Source organism: Cyprinodon tularosa, unplaced genomic scaffold, assembly GCF_016077235.1.
Source record: "Cyprinodon tularosa strain WSP-4 unplaced genomic scaffold, ASM1607723v1 ctg124, whole genome shotgun sequence".
In the NCBI taxonomy this organism is placed as follows: Eukaryota; Metazoa; Chordata; class Actinopteri; order Cyprinodontiformes; family Cyprinodontidae; genus Cyprinodon; species Cyprinodon tularosa.
The window spans coordinates 4,259,287-4,279,835 of NW_024038048.1; the positions used below are offsets into that span (position 1 = coordinate 4,259,287).

General features: G+C 35.6%; 1 protein-coding gene across 1 annotated transcript; it reads right to left on the reverse strand.

The window, feature by feature from the left end:
• Positions 1 to 4,896: 4,896 nt before the first annotated feature.
• On the reverse strand, positions 4,897 to 20,007 carry chmp2ba (charged multivesicular body protein 2Ba). Its single transcript, XM_038276411.1, has 6 exons — positions 19,828 to 20,007; positions 17,018 to 17,109; positions 11,708 to 11,902; positions 9,465 to 9,567; positions 9,129 to 9,235; positions 4,897 to 6,327 (listed from the first exon to the last, which is right to left on the reverse strand). The coding sequence occupies exons 1-6, from the start codon at positions 19,859 to 19,861 to the stop codon at positions 6,214 to 6,216; spliced, it is 645 nt and encodes a 214-aa protein (XP_038132339.1). The 5' UTR covers positions 19,862 to 20,007; the 3' UTR covers positions 4,897 to 6,213.
• Positions 20,008 to 20,549: the final 542 nt, after the last annotated feature.

Consider the following 20,549-nt stretch of genomic DNA (forward strand, 5'->3'; position numbering starts at 1 on the left):
TCTTCACAAAACTTTTTTTGGAACGTCATTGAACAGCGCTGACGACACGGTGAGTAGCATATTTTAAAAAAAGAACGTTTAAGGTTGTTTTAAGGACATTATCGGACATGCACTATGGAAGCCATTCTGAAGCAGCCAGGGGTGGATTCTAAATGAGCCAAAAAGCAGAGACAGGACCAATTGTCAAAATTTTGGTGTCGATCATTCGATTTCATCCTGGACACTACAGAAAATGGGCTAAAAGTGTTAAAAACCGGAATTCTCCTTTAACTAAGCGCTATAAGGAGAGGCCATTTAGCACACAGATGCTGTATCAGTCTAGTTGATAGCTGCTAGAGCTCGATTTCAAAGGCAGGAGTAACAGGTTCAGCCTCATCAGGTTAGAACCAATCAGATAATTCTGGATGTGGCGAAAAATCCAAGCGACACGCTCTGAGTTTGTAATGCTTTAAACATGTCAAGCCATCAAATAAACTCCAGTGAACGATTTCTGCCGGTTCTGCCTTAAGAATCTGACCAAATAAGGCATGCTCTCTAGTACGTTCTTAATTTTCATTGCAAGATTGCAGGCTTGTCGTTCCGCTAGCAAAAAAAGCAATGCTGCATTATGGGTAATTCTGGTGCTGAGAGTCACGCATCGTAAAGTGTCCACCTGCGCTGTGAACGGTCCGACCAGATCTGGCTGGAGTCAACAGCAGTTTACCAGACTAAATTAAGGTCTTAGTAATTGAGTCTAGTTGACACGGCTTGTCTAAACATTAAAATGTTTCTTATGTTAAAAAAAGCCCAAGTTCTTTCAGATTGGAATCATAGCATCTGTTAACATCAATTTTAAGTTTTTTTTTTTTAACAGATTCTCAATTAGATTAAAGTTTGGACAAATTTGACACATGGATGTGCATGGACCTATATCACTGTATTGTAACTCTTGCTGTTTGTTCAGGGTTGATTGTCCTAATGGAAAATACCCTCCAACGCCAACAGGACTTCCTTGCATTGAGCTTCATTCCACTTCCCATCAACTCTTATTCCCTAGTAGCTGGTGTAAAAAAGCATGATTATCATAGCATGATACCGCCACCACCATGTTTCACTAAGGGGGTGAAGTTTTCACATCTATGTGCAGGTGTTAGCAATCTTCATCATGCCGTTTGTTCACTAATGTTCTCTAACACAGCTCTGAGGTTTCCACAGGACACCTGCATGGAGTTTTTTTGACATGTTAGATTTAACAAATCATTTAATGGATATCAAAAGGCTGTTAGTTGTGCTGGATTTCATTCATTTGGTGTCCTTCTAACAGAGGCTGATACAACGTAATGCCTTTGAATTTGAAGATCTTAAAAACCATGTAATGTTTTGCTTCTCCTACACAAATAAGCACAATTTTGTGTTTGTTTATCAAAAAAAAGAGTTAAAAAAACAACTTGGTTGCCTTTGGAGGATGTAAAAATGATTATGAGTTCATTTGTAAGCAGCTGTATGTTACCCATGTATGTTTTCTATCTCCATTCCCTAGATACATACACTCTGCTCCCCTGAAAAACATACATTTAAATAAGGATAAATGTCAACATCAAATGCAACATTTGGTTGTATGAAGTTGAACTTTGAAGCCCATATAAACTGAATCCTGCTAATGTCCAGTCCTGACATTTAAGCCTACTGGATCTCAGCTGCATTCTTGTTTCTTATATGAATACTAACCACTCCATTAGAGGCCAGGTGATTTCCACAGAAAGGCCCAGAATGCAGAGAATTACCTCTAAAAGATCAGCTCAGTGTTTTGTGACACGGTCATTTAATCAAAAAGTTCAAATGTTTTTTTTTTAATGAAATGAACATCTGTTTTTAATATTTATGTATTTGTTCAAATTTTTTTTTGTCCTTTATCTTAATGAAGCCACTAATATATATTTATTTCCCAGTTGCTGACGTCAATAATATTTTAATATTTTGTCAAGAATGTATTTTAAAAAACTAATATATTTCCATGAGGTTTTTTGTTGCTATTTGTTTCTTTGATTGACAATTCAGGGTCATCAGTGACAGTACGTGGTATTCCGTCTGTTACCTTTGTAACGTTCTGATTTTTGCTTCTGTTGTTGCTGCTTTGACAAAGTGCGATACAATGGCGCTCATTAGCCAGCGGGAACCCTAACCCTGTTGTGATGACGGATATGAAATGTCTTCACAGAACGAGAGCCTGACAGTTCTGACCTTAAATCACTGCAACTACAACTTAAGTGCCAATTACTGCTACATGGAACAGCTTAAAACTGATTCATGTAATGAGTCTATATTTGTTCCAGAAAATGTCAGCAGGATTAATACAACCTTTATTCATGTCAAAAGATGTATTTTTTCAGTATACTTGTGTTAAAATGAACCGTCTGTCATAGTTAGATACCGGAAGGTGCCTTAGGTTCAACCGGTAAATTGAGTTTTATGATAAACTACTGCACCTGTGTCAAGTCTTGTTTTTACGGCTCTATTACCAAATCAGTAGGGATTCATAAATAAAACTAGTCGACGTTTTAATTTAGGAACAAGCTGTTTCCACCTTGACTTATGTTGTTCTTTATATCTCCAGTGTTGTCCGGGGAATTGAGTACGGCGGGTTTATGTGCAACTTATAGGATGCTGAGAGTTAAGAAGAGGTTATGCTTTAACAGAGTGGCTGGAAAGCTTCTTTATCAAGGTTCTTCTGCAGGCAGCGTTGGAAAATGTAAAATGTACTCTTTGTGTCTCCTGTAATTTTCCATGCATTTGGGATTGACGTAAAAAGAGGCAGGACATTTTTGTTTACCTTGTTGTTGATAGCTGTTCTGTTTTCTGTTGCACAACGTTAAAATCTATGCCTGTAATGCTGTGAAAATACCTGTAATAGTAAACGAATCAGTTTCTGAGTTCTTTTCTCTTGTGTTTAAGCTACAGAAAACTGTTTCATATCCTTTCCACTAAAGAAAACATGTGATTTCTTATCAGAGCAAAGCATTCTGGTGTCTTTTTCTCTTTTTTATAAAAGCAGTCTGTAAAAAAAAAAAAAAAAGAAAACCCCAGGATATCATTATCTGCTTTTCAGACAAATGAATTTTTCCCCAATATACAGCTTCCCTTTTCTATATAGATTTTTTTTTTCTGCATTCAACTTAACTGGAAAAATAAACATCTCAAACATTTATCAGTAAGATTTTAAATCAATAATTTCTAAAAGTTAATGCAAAGCACTGACAGGTTTTTAATGGGATGGACGTTTGAAGCATGGCCAGATTCAATGTTTGACCCTAAGCCAATCAGTGATCACTTTACATGATCCACCTCTATACTGTTCATCCATATTGTTCATCAGCAGATTGCTCCTGGACATCACGCTCTGTTAATTTATGTCTGTGGAAACGTTTTAAAGAGGAATTGTAATCCCCACACTGGAATGTGATCAGAATGCTTCAGCATGAAAGAAGATTCCTGGCTGGGCTCCTTTTCTCCATCGCTGCAGTGCTTTTCAGCAGATGCCTTTAACAGTCTGAAGAAACTTTCCACAGAAAATAAATCATGAAACTGGTTCCACTGGTCTACCTCCTGTAGAATACCAGTGTCTCCTTGATGTTTTCACACCTGCCTGGTGCCTTTTTTGAGTACATTCTGTACAGCTGAAATCATCCTTTTTGGCAGACAGTTAAAGCATTGGCTGGACTTTCCTGGTTAACCATGTGCTAAACACAAAAAACGATCTAGAAATAAGTAAACATTTCTTAAATTTAGTGTATTTACCCTTAATTCGAGTAGGTAAATGAGAGTTCCGTAAAAGTTTAAAAAGCAATCCACTGGACTTGGTTTCCAAGGTTTCAAGACGTTTCACTTCCTCTCCAGGAAGCTTTCTCAATTAAATGAGTTTGCAAATGGAATGAGTATATTTAGATCATATGCACTTGAAATAAGAAATTGCAAGTATGTGTTATTTTAAGTGTCAATTGTCTTGTTCCATTGGCAAAATGTATTTTACCTCCTCAATCCAAGAAGAAATACACTTATTTCAAGAAAAAATACTAGATTTTTCATTTTTTTCCCCAGTGCTTTGGTGATTTCTGTTCACTTTGTAAATATCTGCATTCTCCATTCCAAGCTAATCTCAATCCTACATCATAAAATGTAAATCCCAACTTTTTTTTTTTTATATATATGGTCTAAAACTTATATACAGCTACATTACTTGGTAAGGAAACCTTAGACAGTCATGTTTGACCTTGTTATGGCGCCACTTTAATGTAAATGTCAGTAAGACTGCCACTTATACAGAAATAGAAGTTTAATGGATTGCGAGAGTACTTTTAGAGAAAAAAAAATATTTCCCTTTGTATATTAGAAAGTGTTATATTTAATTTACAGGAACTTATAATGGCTAAAATGTGAATTAAACGAGTCAACATTTTCTGAATAATTTCCAGTGAGAGCGTTGACATGAAACTCACACTAGATGTCAGTAACAACCTAAGTAATCAAAACTGATAAGAATCTGAAGCTGAAACTCCTATTTGAAAGCAAAACCATTTTAAAATATACAGCAAAGGAGTAAAAATGTAATTAAAATGTAGTTAATGTGTTATGTTCTAAAGCCATTATAAACACATTTATTCTACAGTATTTATAAAAGAAAATGTAAGCTAGTTTGATCAATACTTACCTTTAATTTACCTTACTTGGACACAAATTGTGAACATTATTTTCCTTCTAAGTATAAATGGTGGTATTTTAAACATCTGGTGTGAATTTCATGAATTAAAAAGCATTATAAGAGCTTATTTAAAAAACATATTTAAAACTTATTATCCCCCTGAATAAAAAAATGCTTGCAGTGTAACCTTTAAAGGGGAAGAAACTGTACAAGATCCAATCTGAATGGTACCTGAGGAAACTTTATTCCTTATAAAAGCCATAAACCTTTTACAGAGCCAATTTACAATGAGAGAAGTCAACAAAAATCAGCATGAAAACCATTTACATAAAATTCTACCCAGTCAAGCTCATCAAATTCTCAGAAGAGCCTAAATGCAAATCTGTAATTACCTTGGTCTGGTTCATGATATAGGGAGAAATAATTAGCAGAACCTCATTGGAGTCTATTATATGTCACACACGAGCATGAATGACACATTTTCAGTTCATTTTGGAAAAAGGAACTAATATGGAAAAGAAGGGCCAGAAAGGGGGAAAAAAATTACTTTACATGAGCAGATTTTGCCGTCTCTCTCACAAAAGCCAGAAGCTGCTGACATTAACAGTTCACTTAGTTGGAAAACCTGACATAAAACATGTTATATCACAGTGTCACTTCAGCATTGACTTCCATTGTTCAGTATCTGTAGTGTGTGTGTAGTTTCTTTTGTAAGAGGCGGCTTTTAATTCCTAAAGAAAGTAACTGCACAGCAGCTGGTAGAGAAAAGGGACTGCAGAACCAGTGCTTTCCTGCAATCGCTCATTAAATCAAAACAACCAAGAAGCCAAAACACAAAACCTCATTTCATTCCCATGTATCAACAGACAATCAATTTAAAACTCTGCCAGTGTTTCATTGAGTCAGGATTTAAGGTGAAGCTTCAAACTTAATGATGGCTATTCTAACACCTGCATGTAAATTTCCAGAGCTTTAGTAAGAAAATGCAAATGTGTCCACTGGGGGCTTTAATGGAGACGGTTCGCCTCTGAGAAAAAGCAAGTGCGATGGTTTTAAACGAAGCAAGAGCAACACAGACAGACGGTAAATGGTCTGAGAAACAGGAAGCATGTTCCATCTGTTTCTTGACCACCCTCAAGCTCTTTTTAATAACTATTTCTTTCATTAAAACTTCCTGGACTAACTACAGACTGACCAAACCTGCTAGATGAAAAAGCCAATTCCAAGAAGCATTTGTAGCCCTTTAAAAGGCAAATTTACATCATTCTTTGGGCCAACTTGTGGCCTTTCAAATGACGTAATAAATATGTTCTCATAAATACGTGTCCAATGAACTTTAAGGCAATAAGCATAACAATGCGAGTAAACATCAGCCTGCCTGTTTGCCTTTGACTGTATGTGTGTGTGTGTGTGTGTGTGCGTGTGTGTGTAATAGTGTAGCACTTAAAACCTGACTAAACCAGTGCGTCTGACAGAGGCTGCATCAACCAGTTTTGAGTTGCACCAGTTTAGAATGTAAACAATAACAAGACGGATAATTAATCCACTCCCAGAGCTCGAAGCTGTCTCTCGATCTCGTCGTCAGAAATGGTGGCTTGTTTGGAGGAGGTGGAACTGGGGATGCTTTTTCCTGCAGCTGGTGCTCTGACCATCTGGAATCATAGATTGGGAGAAAAGCACCATTACCAAGAGGACTTGATTAGCAAATGATTAAATAATCGCACTGAGATTTAGTCTTTGTTTATTACTTGATGTTAAGAATAGTTGGATTTGAGCCCAACCATAAAAACAAAACAAAATTGGATGTTGAGATGAGGGATTTCCTAGACAACATTAAAAAGATTTCAGACACAATGTGTTCAAATACTTAATACAGCATCTAATGAGTGTTTAAAGCTGTTAAATTTTTCCACAACTGCATCCTTTGCCTTGTTTTACATTGATTTGTGATTGTCCACCAAAACCTAGAAAATACCTATAGAATAAAAGAGTAATTAAACATGATATTTACACATTAAAATCTAAACATCTATTGATCATTTGGGAAACTTAAGTACACAGTTGGCTGGGCGACGTCTTATTTCTTCACATTTTCATTTTTTTTTTTTTACAATTACCTGCATTTAAAATCTGATTGTGATTTGAAAAGAATTAGAGGGGCTCAGTGTTTGGTCAGATTATTTTTAACAAGTATAATATGCTCTTAATTTTGCATTAATACACATAACAGGTCTGCTGCCGCAAAGAAAGGAATTAAGAGTTAAAACTAGCTCTCAGGTCCATGCATGTAAGCTACAGGGAAGTACTTTTCTAAGCAGCAGTAAAGTCCTGCAACAATGGACTCTGGAAAATAAAGCCTTATTAACCCAAAGAGGAAAGCTCCGTCTGTTTTCTGTGTGAAGTCTGAGGTATTTTCATCACCTTTAATGATCAGGAACTTTACTATTGGATTAAGTAGCATAGGACTGCAACTTACGATTATTTTATCTGTTGATTATTTTTTCTATTAATCAATTAATAGCCAATGTTTCCAAAAAAAAAAAAGCAAGATGAAACTAAAACTTTTCAACTTAAGGAGTTCTGGTTAGAGCAGGTTGACAGTGAAAAAAAAAAAAAAAAATTATCTTAAAAATGTTATCTGCAAAATGTTTTCATATTTTTTTTTTTGATTTTGATATAATCACTGCTCTAAGTGGGTTGCTCTTTCAGCTAAAGGCATGTTTTAGAGTCTCTATACTCCAGTTAACGATTAATCGATTAATGAATTAGTTGACGATTATTTCAATAATCGATTAATCTGATAAATTGTTTCAGCCTTAAAGCTGCAGTAAAACTCTTTAATACATAGACTGGTTTGTTATATATATTCAATCCCATTCAGTTTATTTATATAGTGACAATTCACAACACGTGTCATCTCAAGGCACTTTACATTTCAACCAGATCATACATTCAAATTGATTTAAAGTTTTCTATCTAAGGAAAACCAGTTGACTGCTTATATGTTTAGCTTGAAAAGCTTTTCTCTTTGAAATAAAAATGTTAAGATCAATTAAAAATAAGACCTTGTCTACAAACATGCATATCCTGAAGAATGTCGCTGCAGGAGAATCACAATAAAATCCTAATTGTGTTTAAAAAACAAACTTGGTTAAAATGTTTATGTATGACATAAATTGCACAGCCCTTGTTAAAAAAAAAGCATCTTTCTAGTTTCTCTGTTTTCCCAGATAAACCACTGTTTGGATAAAACACTAACCCACATCACTCATTTATTTCTAGACATCTGATGGCAAACCATCCACTGTATCATCTTTTTAGAACCATGATGTCTGGTTAGGGTTTTCAAAAGTTTTGAAACTCAAACTCTGTATCCAAATACAATAATAATTTGGCATAGTATTAATATATATATAAAACAAAATTAGCATTAAAAAAACATCTTTAAAAAAAATACTATTTTCACATAAAAAAAATACATCAAACAGCATAAAATATAAAGAAACATGTTAGATGTTGGTTATTTATTTTGCATTTATTCGCACATTTATTTAACTTCTGTAATTTTGTTTAGAAAGCTTGAAAATGGTGAGTTTTTCATGGATTTTTATGTTTTAACTTATTCTGCATTTTTTACCCCCATGGTATTGAAAACAGTCTCAAGTAGCTCATATTTTGCTGGGTTAAGATATCAAGTTTGCAATTTTATTATTGTGACAACCGTATACTTGGTATTAAACAAGTAATACAGCAATCACCAGCATGACATTGATTCTTGCAGGTCTCCAAAATGCAACATCAGGGTTTGATCAGGTGTGATCGACTCCAATTTAAGAAATTCAACTCCGCTTGGAAGGTGGTGTTCACTTTAAAATTTCAGGGTAAGAAAATCGATGAAACTTTTGGAGTAAAGTTTAATTTCCATGTGATTCAGCACCATTCTAGTCCATTTCTATTAATCTCAGGCAAGAAAACATACTTTGTTTTCTCTCATCAACAAAGCAAACATTACCAGAGCTCTAATAAAAGATGTGTTCTGCATTTTATAGTTACTCTCTCCTAAGACAAAGGATAATATTATCAAGCTGCCTGCATGTTCACTACAGCTGTGGGTGCAGTTATTGGGCAATGTGTGCATTTCTGCAGCGAATAGAGGGTAATAATTCATGAAGCCCCCCAGGGGGAGCCAGACACACAGCAGACGGAGAGTATGCAGAGCCTGAAGAGCTGTAGGCTAGCCCCACCATGTGGCAGCTGTTATGCATTTTAACAGCTGAGTAAAAGAAAAGCTATGAGGAGAATTCATTGGTCTGTGAACCAGGAGCTTAAAGACCACTTTACAAAACATTTTCAGAGTATCATAGTATTCAGTTTCTTTACACAATGTGAAGAGCAAAAGACTTAAAATTGAATCTCGTGGGTAAAATAAGAAGAATCCAATTCTGTTTCTTACCTTTCCTGAGATCTCGATGCCGATCTCATCCAGGACCTGGTTGACGATGTCCTGAGATTCTTCTTCATCATCAGAGGCATCGAAAATATCATCTAAAGTGTCGTTAACTGGGCAACGATGATAAAGGGAAGGGAAGGAAAAAGGTAAACCAACAAAATGTTAAGGTCATTTTGAAACTTAAAGGAAAGTATTCATTTAAAAATTCTTAAATCTGGCTTCCAAAACTCTTTATTTTTTTTCATCCAAATTATTACATCCTTAAACCATCCTTGTAAATCTTTAAACTTTTGATAAATTCTTATCCATATCACATTTTTGTGCATTATGGGCACTTACTCATGTCCTCTGTCATCTCCATCTTCATGTTCTCCTTCTGGAAGTCCTGCATGGTCTTCAGCGTTTTCTGCGGATCCATTTTCTTATTCACAGCCTGCATCGTCTAAAAAACAATAGCAGCAAGAGAGAGACATTTTTTTTTAAATCCCCATAAACTTCAATTGTTAGGATCCTTCCTTAACTGATCAAAATATAAAAGGATTACATTTGCAAAGACTGAAGTTTGCTTTAATTTGAATTTCAGTTCTGACTAAATTAGAATTGACGCTAATGATAACGAGTCCAGCTGAGGGAAGCTAATGGAGACCAACAACTGATCGGGATATTAGGGGAATCAAAACAGCAACATCTAATATAAAACTGACACAAGAACATCAAGAAAGGGCTGAATTAATAAAAGTTTTGTCTTTCTTTTTCTTTTATGCATGTTTGGTGCTGAAATCCAAATCTCTTCACCAAAGCTGTCTCATTTTTAAAATCAACAGGTTAGCTTCACATCCAACTTCCTTTTAAGAACTGCTGATTCTTGCTGATCAAAGGTCAGCTTTAAAAAAAACAGACAACCAAAAAAAAAAAAAACAGCAGAACTAGTCAAGCACTCAAATTTGTATAAAATAATAAAAATGACGTGATCCTAATATAGACTCAGAATATGAGAAACGCAGTTTGACACATTAACTGTTGTAATGTGATGTTATGATGAGGCAGCACCTGTTGGTTTACTTTTTATTTTTTGTCTGTGCATCTAATATCAATTGGCTTCAAATTCTCAGTTAAATATATACAGATCAAAATTTTAAAACAAGTTAAAATAATTGCATGTGTTTGCCTTTTGCACTGTAGGATGTGAAGGATCTAAGGAGAGCTTAAAAATGAAGAAAGAAGAAAACAAAGCAGTAGTAGTAGACCCAGAAAAATCTCAGCACTGCCAAACTGGAGGGTCTGAATGGCTGTTTTTGAAGACACAGGGCCATCCTCGTCTCCCAATGAAGTGCTTCAAAAACATGACAGAAAATTGCCTGTTTGGACTAATTGGGCGAGCAACAAACATAATGCCTTCAAATGTGGAAAAGGTTTTATTTTCCGATGAGAAAGTTTATGTCGATGTTCTTGATGGCTTCCAACTTTACTAGCGTGGGAAGGAGATGAAACCTAACATGTTTTAATCGCAGCAATGGAGGGAGCGCCACCATGATCAGGGCCGCTTTTAGCTTCGTCAGAACAATGGAGCTCAAGGTTGTACAGGTGCTTCAAATAGCAGCTGGCTATGAGGAGACGTTGCGTCCCTCATGACTGAGACCAAGACTTTTCCCTCTTTTGGACCATCCTGTGTCTTCCCCTGAACTTATTCCAATTAGGAAGATTTGGAGAGTGATGGGAGGTTTACAAAAAAGGACATCAGTTTCAGACAGCGGATCCCCTTCATGAAGCCACCTTCAGCCCTTGGAGCAACATTCCCTCAAGGAAACACTTACACCAAGCATGCCAAAATGAATTTCAGAAGTGATCAATAATAATGGTTGGAGCTATTCATCATTAGCTCTGTCCATTTTGGACACTTTCATTCCTGTTTTAGGTTACTTTGAACCGTGGTCTTAAACTTTTGATCAACCCGTTAACAACCTATTTGAGTTCATTTGCTGTTTTCAATTAATTTCCTGCTGACAACTCTATTGTTCTGTCTATTGTTCCTATTTCTTCCTTATTTTTTATTTTGAAGCTTAACCTTCAAATCCAACAATGCAAATTCATACAATTTCTTAACCGGTCTTCAGATTTTAAGCAGGATTATATATAAAGACAAACAGAAAATGTGTTTCAAAGAGCATCCCACATGTATTAAGAGTCTAAACCAACTCGGCGTGTAACTAACATTAAGCTGCTAATATCTTTTTTTTGACACCTTAATGCACAGACACCTCGCCACCCTCCATTAATCTGATGCCTAATTATATTTAACCTATCTGTGTGGATGTACAATACATCGCTCCTGGCCAATAAAAGCATCACACTTCATTAACGATGATGGTGGGACTTCGCTGTGACACAAACAGCTTCTACAGTTTATCTTTTTATGACAGTGTTAACATTTTAGCATAAAATAAATGAAAAGGAAAATAGAAAATAACTTATGATTATATTTCTGGCCGCTGCAATATGCAAAGAGTAGTAATTCTTATGTTTAGCAGATAAAAACCAGGCACACCTGACCTTAGCCTAGCTAACAGGGTGTAGGATTTTACCTTGGCTGTGGTGGACATGGCACCAGCCATCTTCATTTGGGAGTTCATGACTTTAGCTTGCGTTGACATGGAGGTGACCTTGGAGCTCACAGCGTACGTCCGGTTCTTCTGCTTCCTCAGCTGGACCAACTGCTTTGCAAGGATCTTACACGCCTCCTTGTTTCCGCTTTTTGCCATTTTCTTGATCTCCATCTCCTACAGAGAAAACAGAACATATGAGCCACAATTAAGATTCTCTTTTATTCAAGGATTTTTGTGCCAATTTCTCAATGTTCTAGGACATGAAAACATAACAATTAAAGTATAAAAATAACTGTTCTTAACATTTAGCTCAAAACAAACCTTCCATCTAAATATTAATGGCTGTTTTCTGAATAAAACCAATGTCTTCAGGCATGCCTAACGATATAAATAAATTAATTAGGGCTGCAACTAACAGTTATTTTGCAAATCGATTTATCTGTTGATTATGTCTGATAAATATATCAATAATCAGATAGCAAAAGGTTCCTTAAAGAAAACATTTCACAAAAATCAAACCAGATGAAACTAAAACGTTTCCACTTGAGGAAGTTGGATAGATATTGATGGACGGAAAATATTCTTTCATCTTAAATGCAAAATGCTGATATATTTTTCTTCCACAATTTGGGTAAAATTACTGCTCTAAGTGGGTCGCTCTGTCAGCTTAAGGCATGTTTTACAGTCTCCAAACTCCACTTAACGATCGAACTATTACTAAATTGGTTGATGATTATTTTAAGAATCGATTAATCGAGATTAATCGGATTAATTGTTTAAGCCCTAAAATAAATCTCAGAGATGCTGAACAGTTAAATACAGACAACTTAAATTCAGTCTTTAAGGTCAAATGCCATTTTTTGGGAAGCCAATTCCTCCATTTAGTTTTAGTAAACATGAGAGAAAATGCTGATGCCTTCAGGGATCCAGCATGTGAGCAGGACTATCGTAGAGCATCCCAGGGGACTATGTAATAGCTGCAGGTACAATGAGCTGGCAAGACCTCCCAACAACAGCATGTAAATAGTCTTTATTTCCTGCAAACTGAAATCATCCTCTTTTTAGAAACTAATAATCACTTATTTATATGGAATCTAAAGAAGAAAAACTAAAAAGCTAAATGCTTCCACCTCTTATCACAAAACATTTGTGGAACGTCATTAATAAAATGCATTGTAGAATAGAATAGAAAATCCCTTTATTGTCCCACAGTGGGGAAATTCTGGTGTTTACAGAAGCAAAAAGTTCACAAAAATGTGGACCTTAGAAAAATGTGTAAGAATAATATACTAGCGAAGAGTTAAAAGATAAACAATAAAATACTGTACTGTAAAGTGTTTTAACAATATAAAACTGTGCACCTGGAGAATAAAATAACCAATATTCAGCTATGGATAGTTTTACAGTAATGGATATTTGAAAAATAGCAGCAACTTCTGAGATGTGCAAAATGATAGCAGCATGTTATTTAACTGGCGAAGATAGAAACCGTGCAAAATCAGCATGAATGGAACAACTTATTGAGGTTGTTGGGAACAGTGGTGTTTATAAAGTCTTACAGCTGCTGGGAGGAAGGATCTGTGATAACGCTCCTGGTGCATTTAGGGTGCAGTAGTCTATCACTGAAGGAGCTCTCCAGTTCTGCAAGTTTCACTCATGGGGTGGGAAACATTATCCAACAGAGATGTTAATTTAGTTTGGATCCTTTTGTTTCCCACCTCCTGTACTGAGTCCAGAGGGGATTATGCTGGAATCATATTCTGTTTCCTAAAAACGGTTTGACACTGAGGCTAATCTTTAGAAAAATAGCTGCATCATAAACTGCAGTGTTATCAGAAAATCTCAACGTAACAGCAAGAAGACAGGGAAACTGGTGTTAATGTTGATGGGAGCCTCTCACTAACTCATTTAGCTTTTAGACGTAAAGAAGAGAGCTCTGCTGTGATGGATTATTCCTTTCATAGATGTGATGTAATGCAGCACTCGGCTGAGAGGCTGTTACACTTTTCCTCCATAGGAGAACAATAGATGGACAATCAGAAACTAAAGCAGCTTCGATCTACGATAAGGTCAATGTTTTTATTGTCTGCTGTAAACAATATAAAGTGCTTTCTTTTTTTTTTTAAAGAAACCAAAGCATAATTTCTGTTTGATTTTTTTTTCACATTAAGAAACTGAGATGAATCAAGAAACTGATAAAAAAAATTATGATTTACAGTTTGATCAGCCCTGATATGTAACCACTGGATTAGAATCTCAAAGATCCTACCTTTCCTCATTCAGTGAACACACCATAGCTAAGTGGCATCAAGTCTGACAGCCTTGGAAGTTATTACTGGTTGAACACTCAGCTATTTTCAGCATTAGGGAGATCTATAGGATGAAGTCTAAGGAAGTAAAAAGGCTCTAAGACGTAATTCAAAATAAAACTTTATCCCCTACAGAATAAGATAAAGGTTGATTCCTATGAACAGAGCTAGTTAAACTAGTTGAATGAGACCTCTGTCAAGGCCCAAGGGGGTCTATATCGCTTTTACTGGCAATAATGGGAAATGCTGTCTTCCTTCAGGCAAAACAATACAGCTTTTGTCCACTGGGTGGAGCCAAAATAGACCAAAGCAGAAGGTTTTTTAGAACTGCTTTAATATTATACTAGTCTTAATATGTTGCATAACTACACAGTCATGTTATTCAGGTAAACGTAAAAAAACAACAAACAAAAAAAACGGTTATTTAAAATCAACAATCCAATTTGAAATCATAGCGGATTGGAAATAATCAATTCTAAATCTTGAGACCTGAAAAAAATCAGTTCTTGAAATTGGAATCGATCCCCTGCCCCATAACAGAGAATGATTTGTTGTTTATTTAAGTTCCTTTGGCAGAAAGCTAGACATTTCCCTCTGCCAGAATTTACAGACGTCTACAAAAGGCTACTTAAAAAAGAAAAAATAAAGATCTGCACTTTCTTTTTATCCAATACCCTAATACACCTTATTTATTATAAAGGAACAACTTTATATTAAGGGTAAGATCCTTTCCTTAACCGGTTGTGGTGTAAACATCCAGAGGTTCACAATAGTACGTAAGCTGTGCTTAAAAGTAATGGAGCTAAATTGCCCTTAAAAAAGAATAAAAGAAAAAAAAATGCATCCCAGAAGTGTCAAGTTGTTAAAGGAATAGTACACCCAAAACATGATTAGCCTTCATTTTCTACTCACCCCCATGCTGAACAACACTCTGGAGTACTTTTTTGATATCTCAAATGCATCTGGAGATCTGGGAGGCTTCTTGCTGTCTGCTGACATTCAAATAATGGAGGTCTATTGTGCCCGAGACAGAAAGGTCCATAAAAGTCCACAAAAACGTGTCAATATTCCTCCATACTGCTCGTCCAATGTAATCCAAGTGTCCTGAGTGGGTAGCATCCAGAATTTACTCGAAACGAAGTCATTTAGAATGTTTTTAGAGCATAAACAGTAGTGTATAGGATTTCCTAATAGCGCCCCCATGCGCGCTCACGACGCTACGGAAGCCGGCAGACCAAACCGGAAGAAAGTGCGCATTCAGCGTCTGGTCTGCCGATAATGCAAGCGTAGAAGAAGAAATGTGCTGTTTACCTGTGCAAAGAAAGAAACAACGAAAGAAAAATGTCTGAGGACTTCAGTGTTGAGGAAGAGCATGAGTTCTTTGCCGAGCTGAATGCGCTGGTTTGGTCTGCCGGCTTCCGTAGAATCGCGAGCGCGCATGGGGGCGCTATTAGGAAATCCTATACACTACTGTTTATGCTCTAAAAACATTCTAAATGACTTCGTTTCGAGTAAATTCTGGATGCTACCCACTCAGGACACTTGGATTACATTGGACGAGCAGTATGGAGGAATATTGACACGTTTTTGTGGACTTTTATGGACCTTTCTGTCTCGGGCGCCATGGACCTCCATTATTTGAATGTCAGCAGACAGCAAGAAGCCTCCCAGATCTCCAGATGCATTTGAGATATCAAAAAAGTACTCCAGAGTGTTGTTCAGCATGGAGGTGAGTAGAAAATGAAGGCTAATCATGTTTTGGGTGTACTATTCCTTTAAGTCCACCACTACAACTACAAAAAAAATACGTTCAAAGTTAACAATCAGTTAGGTTGTAGGAAAACTGAGTTCTGCCAATGGTCTGGCGGGAGACACATTAACAGGAAACTCTGACACTAAATACATTTTTAAATCTTTTTTTTTTTTGTAAATCGGTGAAACCCTACAGTTCCTCTCAGACACACCTGCTGACTGAACTCTCTGCTCCTAATCTAAATAATTAATGATTTTTCTAGGTCGAAAGGCTGGAATTGAAATTCCAACACTTTTGTTATAGTTCTTCAAGACAAAGAAGAATTTAGAAAGTCAGAGATTTATACTTAATAGGGTTAGATTTTGGCTCCACATTAGGAAAATCTGTTAGACAGAAATAAAATAGGGTTAAGCCTAATTGGTCCTCCTTAACTTTATGGCTAAAAAGCAATGAAGCAAATATGCTGCATAAAACCTCACAATAAATATCAATATATATTAATATGAACCTTGCCAGTCAAATTCTACTAATTCTAAGATTTTATTTTGCTCTCATCTTCCCTTGTGTAAAATGTAATATACATCATAATAAGACATTGAATCTTTGGCTTTTTGCCACCTTTAATAAAGGTTCTGCCTATAAATCTGAGAGTGGACACATTTTTTTTTTATTGCAAGCACAATAGGGGACCCTTATGATTGTGCTAACTTGCAGATATAAGCAATTTTCATTTGTAAGCCAAGATCTTTTTCATGCAAGGCATGCAACAAAGCTTAAAAGACCAGACTAATTAGCAGAAAGCATTAATGAAGAACAAAAAAGGGGTTCCCCAGGGAGGTAATTATGACCCATTTGATATTTACTTAATACAACTAAATGAGGAAGACCCCCCTCTGTCCCTTTTATCTTACAAAAACAGGAGATGTAATGTATAATAGCCTCATGGTGTGAGCCGTGCATCTCACTTGCCTAAAGCAAAGCCGACACACTGGATCGTTCTCATCTTTTTCCTTAGACCCATTAGCCACTTAGGCTCAGTCCTCAGAGGTGAACGGCAGACTAAACATTTTTCTGGGACTTGTTTTTGAGAGCATCACACACTGGGGGACCTGAAAGCTTTGACGCAATATCTTTAAATCTTACAAGAATACTGTGCACACATTCTTTCTTCCTCTCCTATTTTTTTTTTTTTTTACACTTATGTGGTGAGTGCGTGTGATTGCTAACCATTTGTTTCTCTTGTTTCTCCAGCGCTGCTCGGTCCCTGGTGATCTGTCTCTGAGTGCCTCGTAGCTCCTTAGACTGTTCCTTGATGATGTCTGGAGAAAAAGCAAAATGAGTTTAATACTTTATATCAATCAACCAATCAGATTTAATTGGTTAAGCCTTCTTAATGCAATCAGCTAAAACACCAACTAATTTTCAGGAAAGAAAAAGCACAGAATAATTCCATTAAAAAAAATGCTAAGCCATTTAGATAAAATTCCACTTTTTTCTGTCACAGAAAAAAAAAATCACAGCTGAAAGATATAGATATTTAAATATTAAGGCACTATGCTATTAAACTAAAAGACTTTTATTTCAAGCTGATTAATAACAAAAAAGAAAATTGCATTATATATTAGATCACATATTCAATGGTGATAAAATACCCTAATTAATTTAAAATGGCAACATCATAGTTTATTAGGAATAAATGGTAAAAAAAAAAGCATAATGAAAATACAATATCAATAAAGATAAAGCAGAATTAGTTAAGTTCAACTAATCGCCACCGCAATAAAAATGCATCTTTAATTTGCTTTAAAAAAGACAAACCACTCAAATGTTCTTTTGCCTAAAAAAAAGTTTTTAAAACTGAATAAAACCCAAACAGTCCTTTTATTTGTGCATGACATCTCAAAATAAAAAATAAAAAGGAAACAAAAAATAATACCTTCCTCCTACAATATAGCCAATAAACAGTATTCCCTATGAAAAAAAAACATTGTAGTTAAGCCTGATAGCAGGCTTGTTTGGTTTTCTGTCCCCAGATTCTTGGAGAATACCAGAGGATGATCAGCAACACACTGAATACCAACAGACAACTGTGGCAACTGCTCTCGCAGCTGACATCAATATTAGGCCAGTCAGCTCTAAACCTCCAAACCAACACAAAACAGCAATAAATCATGTGAGACGATGTGCAATTCAGGAGTCACACAACCATCAATGACTTGTGAAACAGAGCAGAGTGAAATAACCAGCATAATTCAAATGGCTGCCAGACAAAAAAGTAAAAAAATAAAAAAATTAACTGATGTTGTTGGTCCAAAGTCTGAGATGTATCTATAAGATTTTTTCTTTTTTTACAGACAAACATGAAAGCGCATAAAATATAGAATAAATATTTTATATCAATTGTTTTCATTCTTAAAGTTATAAAAATGTTTACCATTTATGTTCATTGTAAAAGTAATCAAATCAAGAATCTTGTAAAAAAAAAAAAAAAAACAGAAAAAAAATGTCTTCAAATGTTTAAATGTATATATGTAACATATCCTATTAGTCCACACTGTAAATTCAAATTATGTATAATATTTAGACAGAACATTAAAAAATTTTAAAAAATAAATAAATAGAAGTATAAAACAAACTGACCAACCTGCTAAACCTGACTTCATACATAAAATGACAGAATATCACATCCTGTCAAAGCAGTGGGGAGCGCTCATACAAAGCTCATCCAGTAAAAAAAAAGTTAAACTATATTGGACCAATTGTTAAGGATGATGCATAAGTGCGTATAAGGTGACGTACCACCAACGTATCAAAGTGGGAGGGATATCGTCCTACAAATATGTGCGATCTAACCCCCCCACCAACAACCACGGCTGGTAAATTAAAAAATGTGAAACTTCTTCGACTACCAGACCTGAAATCCAAGAATTCCCCAAACCCTCAGTCAATAGAGTGAAAGGGTGAAGAAAAACTAAATAAATGAATGAGACAAGAAACTGCAAAAAGGAAAAAAAGAGATGGCTGATGAAGATCTGATGACAGCTCAACATACAGTGGAGGTAAAGGGAGCACAGTGAGTAGAGAATGCAGATTGTTGCTTTGGGTGAGGCTGGCATGACTGGGATGGGAGGAGTATGAAATGCAACAGAACAGCTAAGCCTGTCTTCTCTAACCTAGTGTCTCTAACATTTAGAGAAAGAAAAATAAGCTACAGTGGTGGAAAATAGTATTTTGGGCCCCAAGAGTCTTTTTTTTCTTAATGGATTAATTCATTTTTAAGAAAATGCTGTCAAATTTTCCATTTTCCACTTGATGGACTTATCTGAATAATATATTTATATTATATAGCTTGTGTAAAATGAACATATCAATAAAATGAACAGATGACAGCATGCCTTAGACGTCATAATTTAACAACCCTTCACATTTATGAAGCTGCTCATTTTCACCCTCCTGTTAACCTCAGTAGTTTTTACATTCAGCTGTCTAAAGATCTTTACATCTCAAATGTAAAACAAACACAGAAAAAGGTCAGAAACACAAAAATTGGCATTATACTGACGAGAATGAGTTAAAAAAATCAGCTATTTTGTCAATAAAAACAGTTTAAATTTTCACTGTCTTTAATGCTTATAAGTGGATCGACAGGTTGACGTTTCAAATAAATTAAATAAAGTCACATTTATAAAGTTATAGCAAAATACAACATACTCTCCCCGCATTTACAGCTTTGGTTATAACTTGTATTTAATAACAGCTATTGGATGAGAAAACAACAAGTCTTCTTGTATTTCAACGCCATTTAGTTGTGTTTTTAACTGCCTCCTTTCTATCCTAGCTTGTTTGTTCAACCCAGGCAGAGTTTGGCGATGTTTCGACGCTTTCTCCCTCTTAGTAACGTGACTGGTGACTCAACAAAACCGAAAACAGGTTCAACGAGTATTAAGAGGAAAGCTAACACAACGGGCTATAAAAAGCAGGGCTAAAAACAAGTTAGCTAGCTTATTTCTTTATTTTTTTACACAGTTCAAACTTACCATCGACAGTCTTCTTCTTGAAAAGGGAAGCCATGACGCTACACTGTATCTAACTAAATATTAAATTGAGAAGCCGTGGAGTTTGACACGGTCTTGGTTTGAGTCGTCGTTCAGCCGTCAGCCCGGGACGGTGCTGTTTGTCTGCTCCTTCGTTTCCTGGTTGACTTCTGCTGCTGGAGTTCCTCCCTCAGCTGGCGTCACGGCGGGACCTGTGTGATGCCTTTGAGTGTACTCCGGAATATTTACTTTTAGTTTGCGAATATGGCTAAAAACGCATAAAAATGTTGTGTTTTCTTTAATAAATTAGAAAAACGTAAATTATGTTGGGTGGTAGAGATCAAAGTATTAAATATTTTATCAGCGTCTTACCACAATCTTCCATCAGAAAAATAGAACTACATTGCAGGCTCAATTTCTACAGTTTTTACTAAGCATTATCAATAAAGGCTATTCTTTATTGAAAAATAATATGTCATACGGGACACTTCAAGTGTATTATTTTCAGAACATTGCAAAGAAAAGTCCCTTAATTGGGGTGATTTTACTAAAAAAATTTCAATAAAAACTATTATTGATGTTGGTCTTGAATGTAACGCAGGAATGGGAACTTCAGGATAACAAAGAAATGTGCTCATTTTATTGCTTGGGAAGGGAAAGCAAGCAAATGATGTCATTTTATATAAGACTTTTTAATTTTTAAAGACAGTTAAAACATTTTCTGT